The sequence below is a fragment of the Chenopodium album genome, chromosome 20 (assembly GCF_948465745.1).
Source record: "Chenopodium album chromosome 20, dcCheAlbu1.1, whole genome shotgun sequence".
NCBI lineage: Eukaryota > Viridiplantae > Streptophyta > Magnoliopsida > Caryophyllales > Amaranthaceae > Chenopodium > Chenopodium album.
Genome location: NC_137853.1, coordinates 29811965 through 29818796, shown reverse-complemented (window position 1 = coordinate 29818796; position 6832 = coordinate 29811965). Strand labels below are relative to the sequence as shown.

At 33.9% G+C, this 6832-nt stretch overlaps 1 protein-coding gene across 2 annotated transcripts; it reads left to right on the top strand.

The window, feature by feature from the left end:
- Positions 1-552: 552 nt before the first annotated feature.
- Positions 553-5102, top strand: LOC145598862 (membrane-anchored ubiquitin-fold protein 3-like). 2 transcript variants are annotated; one of them, XM_081655258.1, is made up of 4 exons: positions 553-839; positions 947-1152; positions 2408-2578; positions 4683-5102. In XM_081655258.1, exons 2-4 carry the CDS (start codon positions 1023-1025, stop codon positions 4733-4735), a joined length of 354 nt encoding a protein of 117 aa, XP_081511384.1. In that variant the 5' UTR covers positions 553-839; positions 947-1022; the 3' UTR covers positions 4736-5102. The 2 variants fall into 2 exon arrangements, with proteins under 2 accessions (XP_081511384.1, XP_081511385.1); XM_081655259.1 differs by lacking the exon at positions 553-839 and having other exon boundaries at positions 857-1152.
- Positions 5103-6832: the final 1730 nt, after the last annotated feature.

Genomic DNA, 6832 nt, shown 5'->3' with positions numbered 1-6832 from the left:
ATAAACCTTATCCTATTGCCTATTTACATTAAAATCGTACTCCTTATCAAGTTTAAAGTTACCTTAAAAAGAAGACAAAAAATTACCCTAATATTTTTTTTGAGAGAAACGTTAATATTGATCGTTGTACACTACTAAAATTGTATACCGGGTTGTACACAAAGTTTTATAAATTACTACCTCCGGTTCTTATTACTCGCAACAAAGGGCTATTATTAGTGAGACATAAAATATTCCTTTGTTGCGAGTAATAAGAACTGGAGGTAGTATATAAATTTGTTATGAAAAAGTCATAACTTAATATAAAAATGTCAAAATTTGATGTTAAAAAGCCAAACTTAAAATCTATCCTATCTAAACCTAACCCGACCCGAACCAACCGACTCGTTTGATGAGGTCAAGTAAACAATCTCAACCCCGGGGCGTGAAAGCAGCCAGAAACTCTCCTCACCTCACACACACGCGTAACGAACCAACCCAAAGTGGTAGCACCATTCTCTTACAATTGACAACAACACACAATGTTGTGTGATAACATCACCAATTTTACCATGGGTTCTGGTCTTACACACCCTTTTCCCTCAAATTAAACAAAAATTAACTTCCATTTCCCAAACTTTCCTCTTTCGATCATTCTTTCTCATCTCCTCTTTTTCTTCCTAGATCTTCCTTATTTCTGGCAACCAATTCCTATTTCATCACTTTAAATATACTTGGTCATACAATCAAACAACTCAACCATCATCATCATCAACAACAATAAACAATTTCAATTCGACTTTCTTCTTCTTCCAAGATTACTTTACCTAGATCCACCTACTTTAATCCTTGAAATTCAGGTATTTTTTTCCTGTAATTTTCAGTTTAATTTTTGATAAAGTATCTGAATTATTCAATCATAATTGTTTTTGACGATTTTGTTTGGTGGGTCAACCCCCCACTTTAGGAATTTTTCTGGGTTCAAAATTTTATTTTCTGGGGTTGTTGAATTTTGGTGAATCGTTCGAGTCAACTCAATTCAAATGCCGGAAGAAGATCTTGTTGATATAAAGTTCCGGTTATACGATGGATCAGATATTGGTCCGTTTCGTTATTCTTCTGCCTCGACTATTGAGATGTTGAAAGAGCGAATTGTGTCCGAGTGGCCTAAAGGTTTGTCTTCATCATCTATTTATTTTCATCATTTTATTGTTTTTTCTGCTTTTTATGGAGTTATAATCATCAGTTTTGTATATTATATGGTTTTTATTTGATGGTAATCTTGGTTTAAATTTCCCAGAATTGTGGATGAGAAGAGTGATTTTAGTTATGAAATTATGATCTAGTCCTTATTAGTGGAATTGGGCTATTTTTGGGGTTGTTGGTTTTGGCTTATAAAATTATGCAGTTATATATTTAGTTGGTTTTTGAATTGATGAAGGGGGTGGCTTGTTGGGGTGGTGGGGAGCTGCTAATTGATTGAATTAACATTAGGTTGTTAGCTTTGAATTGAATAGAAGTTGTATTGAATAGAAGTGGAATTGCGATTATTAGTACCCTTTTAATGTACGAACTACGAAGCGAAAATTAAAGGAAAAGTTTGCAAGGATGTCCATTCTTATCCTTGGAAGTTTTCGTTCATGTTTACTGTCTTCTTGTATGGATATGTAGGATAAGATGGCAAATCAAATGATTTGACGCATTTAAGCGTATTTGTGTGCAAATAGTTCGTTGGCTCCTTGTATCGATTGTTATTTTTGGGACTGAATTCAGAGGTTATTTGAATTATGCAATTATATTTTTATTAGTCTCTTATATCGATGAAGTGTGGCTAGTGGGGCTGTCAATTGATTGGTTTAGTATTAGTTTGTTGGCTTTGTATTTAGAAGTTAAATTGTGATAAATAGTACCCATAAGCATAAGCTTACAGTAATGTTAACCATCTCTTACCTTCATCAGTAGAACAAGGTGAAGATCGAATGGTTCACGAATCAGTTCTTGCATACATGGTCGCAAATTTTTTTATTTTTTTTCTGTTTTTGGGACTAAACTCAGAAATTGTATTAGTGATTCAGTACTCTTCGAAATTTGAGGTGTACCCTTTTCATTAAAAGAAGCTGCTGTCTTTCACTTGAAAAAACCGTGGGTTTGCGAGACATTATTTTCATACCACTGTCATTAACGCCCAAAGTTGGTCATTTCTCTAGGACTAAGATTGGCATCAGGCATCCTATTAATAGTGACTGTCCTAGCCTATTATGATGGGTGGGTGTGTATTTAACCTTATATTTTTTTTTTCTTTGTGCAGTTGTGAATATTATCTACGTATTGTTTGTTAATAGGTGCTTAGCTTTTTGTAGATAATATTTTTTTTCTTTTCTGATGCTTAGCTACTAGGGATTTATGTTTGTTTCTGATGTTTCCTCAGGAAAAACAGTTGTACCAAAAGTGGCAAATGAGATCAAATTAATAAACTTTGGTAAGATACTGGAGAATAATAAGACTGTCGGCCAGTGTCGGGCACCTTTTGGTGAGCTTACTGGTGGAGTCATGGTTATGCATGTTGTTGTACAGCCATCTCAAACAAAGACTAAAGCAGGTGCTTCCTTTTTGTTTGGTTCATAAATTCTTAGTTGAGTTTTATCCATGGATACTATCTTCTCTTTAAACAATTGGAGATCTAATCTTCTGGTATAAGTTGATACAGAATGTCTATAATCTGCAATTTCAAATCCTATGCATAAAGTTTTCCTGGATAAGTTAGTAATCATTTATTTTGATTGGGCAATAGATCTTTTATCACTATTCCTTATACTACCTTCGTTTCATATTATTTGCAACGATTAGACACTTTTCACTCACACTTTATGTCAAAACAATATGAAATGGAGGTAGTATGTAATTTATATGTTTTGGCGCTAGTCTTCGGCTTCCCAACCGGATTGGTTGTGAGTTTGTGACTTAAGAAGTTATGTGTGTTATATGTTGCTTTCTGTTCGCATTTTATTATGTAAATTATCATTGACCGTGGTCCTTTTAAATATGAGTGAAATCAATCAATCAATTAAAGCCTTAATCCCATAAGTGGGGTCTTCTACATGAACCAAAAGTGATTATATCATATAGTCATCCACAAAATCTTCCTCCTCCATCCCTTACGATCAAATGCATCATTATCATATACTTCATATCCTTCCTAGCTCTTTCCAACCAAGTCATTTTCGGTCTAACTCTCTCTTGTTTAACCCCTCTATGGTCCCACTCTTCGCACCGGTGCACCATCGGGTCTCTGTCTTACATGCCCAAACCAACGTTGGTTTCCCTTAGTTTGTTCTCTGCCACATCCACTTTCTTGCGAATAAACTCATTTCTGTTTCTATCTCTTAGAGTGTTCCTGCACATCCATCTTAACATGCGCTTTCCGTAACCTCCATCTTTTTAATTTGCTCCTTTTTAGAAGCCCGAATACCGTAGAGCAACATTGGTCTTATGGAAGCCCACTTTGTCACATCACATGACATGAACCAAAATGATATTTTAAATGAGTGAAATGTATTCTAAATTTTGTGAACTATATTATGCATCCTCTCTTTAGAATTCAACTTTATCATTTTACTATTTGATTTTTATGGTCACTTGGTAGTTGATTTTTTAGCACATGCAATCATATAATACACAACTGCAAATGCTTATTGTCTGTGTAACCTTTAAAGAAAGGTAGAAAGACATAATTGTATTAGTGAATGTGGAGAGGAATGAATTATTGTTAGGTACCGCAAGTTTCTCTCCAAGTTATTTTTACTTCCAAAGTTTTCCATGCAGTAGGTTTGGATTTTATTATTTGTTTACCTACTGATTGTCTGGGGCCTAGGGAGAATGGACATACAGAGAATTTTTCTAGCCTCACTCACTATCCTATCCCCACCCCCCCCCCCCCCCCCCCTCTCCCCGCCCAAACCCCTTTATTAAACTTAGACAGTAGGGGCTGACAGTTGCTGGATGCAACAAATATTTCATTAATTGCAGCAGTGCATTTTTGCAATTGATTAGCTTTTACCTTTATCTGAAATTAATATGCGACTTACTTTAATGATACTTAGATGTATGTTGTATGCTTGTATCTTGTGTGGCTGCTTAATGCTATATATTTCAACAATTAAGCATTAAGATTTTCATTAATTCCTTTGGTCACATTATGAATGGTGGCATATTAATATACTAGTATTTTTAATTATTATGCCTAGTGGCACAAAATAATACTATAAATCAATGTATGGGAATCAGGTTCAGATAGTTTTGTACTTTTGTGATCAATACTGCATTGTTTTGGCAGCTACTACCAGAATTTACAGAAATAATTCTCATCTACTATATAATAACTTGGTTCTTTATCCTCTTTGAGAGCTCCAGAGTTTACCACTTCACCCTTTACTCCTTTAGTCTTTTACTATGAATCCTGATTCCTTATTGTGATCATTTTGTAATCAATGGATGCTCAAGAATCTCAGGATTTGCTATATGTCAGCAGAAAATCCAGAAAGTCTGGACTCTGGACCGCTGGATTGCATTGAATATTCAAATTTAACTGAACTTATCTGTGAAGTTGCTTTGTACTAAATGAGCTTTTTAATCAGTCTTTTGAGTCTATTTTCAGTATGTGATTCCCCCGTATCTAACTTCAAGTGTATAATTGTTCTGAGCAGAGAAGAAGATTGAAGAGTCAAAGAAATTTGTTTGCTCATGCTGCATTATGTAGGAATGAAAGAAGTCCCGTCAAGTAGGTGGATATTGTGCATCAAGAGTGGGAGGCAGGAGGTTGCCGGAGCTTATATTAAAAGCTGTTCTTTCTCAGCAAGTTTTATCATTCTATCCTCATTGACAAGCTGCTGGCCTCCTGATTTTCTTGAAAGCTTTGCCCTTTTTTATTTTATTTTTTTTTAAAATTTTTGGTGTACCAGTAACACGAAGCTGTATAGAGCTATTTGCTGTAATGGAAAACCACAATCAACTGTGAAGAATATATAGCCGTTGTGTGCGTGTGACTGATGCTAAGATATAACAACAGTGTGTTCTTTCTTTTTGGAACAAAATCATAATCCATAGGTTCATTTATTCTGTCTGCATTCGTCTGAGTCTATTATGAAAAGCTCATGATTTTGTTATTCTCTAGTGGATTCTCTGGTTACAATTTGGCAAATTTTACTGACTGTATTTTTAGGTCAATAGAGAGCAACAGATTCTCGCCTAAATCGATCTTGAATTCTTAGGTCATATCACTTAAGACTTTATCAACTAAGCTATGCAACATTTATTTTTCTTTGGTTAACATAATTTTGGTGAGCCAATAAAATGAAAGAAAATGCGATTCTAGTCTTCTTTGGTTTTACTAATTTCGTGTAGCTACTCAAAATTTCCCACATATATGGGAAATAATTTAGCCATGGCTCTTCATAGTAGTTCAATTTTTCTAGGAATGTAATTTTCTTAATGTTAACCAAACAAATTAAAATGATTTCCTGAAAATTTGTTAAGAAGAAGTGAAGAACTATTTCCCATAAATCATAAACTAATGTAGAAGTTAATTCTCATTGCAACCAAATGAGGGACTTTATGCACCAATTGACAGTTGTTGTAGTGGTGATTGGGGCTACACTTGGTAGGGAGGACCCGTGTTTGATCTCTCGCAATAGCAATTGGGAGGGGGCTAAAACCTAACCACCCATAACTGATACCCAAATCTGGATTAGTCCACCGGGTGAACTGGGTAGAACAAAAAAAAAACGAGGGTCTTTATGCACATGCGATGGTTGGTACATTTAGACCCTGTTTGGTAATTAGCTGTAGCTGAATGATATATCTGGTTGTATAAGTTAATTTGACTAGCTGGTTATATTAGTTGGTTTGCCTATCTAATTGTAAATAGCTGATTGTGTAATATTATTTAGTAAATAGCTGTTAATTGTTAGTTGTTTTCGTGTATTTAATAACAAAAAAACTAATTGTTCAATAAGCTCATTAATTGTTCAATAACCTCATTTTAAAAAGCTGTTATAATGAGTATTTTTGTAAAAGAGCTTTTTGAGCCCAAAAAATTCTTTTAATAAGCTATTAACCAAACACTCAAATTATTTTATTTTTTATTTTTTTATTTTTTATTTTTTTTAAAATAGTCAAACCTTTAATGGGACACAATAAGCTAAAAGCTCGATCTCCAAACAAACTACGTAGTATTTAACAAACAAGGCCTTAATTTAATCATATCACTTATATATAAAAGCAGGTCTCGCAGCCATGCCACGAGACAGTGACACTTGGCATTCCAGTTATTCACCATGTGTCGCACGACGTAGGCGAAAACTAGGTTTTATTTGAGATACATGTGATGCCTTGTAAGCAAATTTTGGATAGGTTTTTCAAGATAAAATTGCTATATAGAGTTATATTGTTGATATACTTCTAATATTTCACATATACACAATTAATCATAATTTTTAATAAATATCCTATAATTCGGTGTTATTTTCATCATAAAATTCGTTTTAAAAAGTTCTTTAAAATAAGATCCATTTCTAATAGGAAAAATACACTTTAATAATCCCAACTATTGCCGATTTACTTCTAATAATCCCAACTAAGGTTTATTTTACGGTTTTTTCACCAAATGCCCTTGACCTTTTTAAAAATTCACCAAATACCCTCAACTTTTTCAAAATTCATCAAATACCGCTGACGTTTGTTAATATTCACACCGTGACCTCAAAATACCCTTGACGTTAAAGTTCCGTTAGCAATAAAATTTAATTCACCAAATGCCCTAACTTTGTTAAATAATTACACAAAATACCCTTATTTT

What these genes read in the sequence shown, in the direction of transcription:
- LOC145598862 (XM_081655258.1), top strand. Translation starts at nt 1,023, where the DNA reads ATGCCGGAAGAAGATCTTGTTGATATAAAGTTCCGGTTATACGATGGA. An exon ending in TGTGTCCGAGTGGCCTAAAG is followed by an intron (nt 1,153 to 2,407) that starts GTTTGTCTTCAT and finishes ATGTTTCCTCAG; the next exon opens with GAAAAACAGTTGTACCAAAA. An exon ending in TCAAACAAAGACTAAAGCAG is followed by an intron (nt 2,579 to 4,682) that starts GTGCTTCCTTTT and finishes TGTTCTGAGCAG; the next exon opens with AGAAGAAGATTGAAGAGTCA.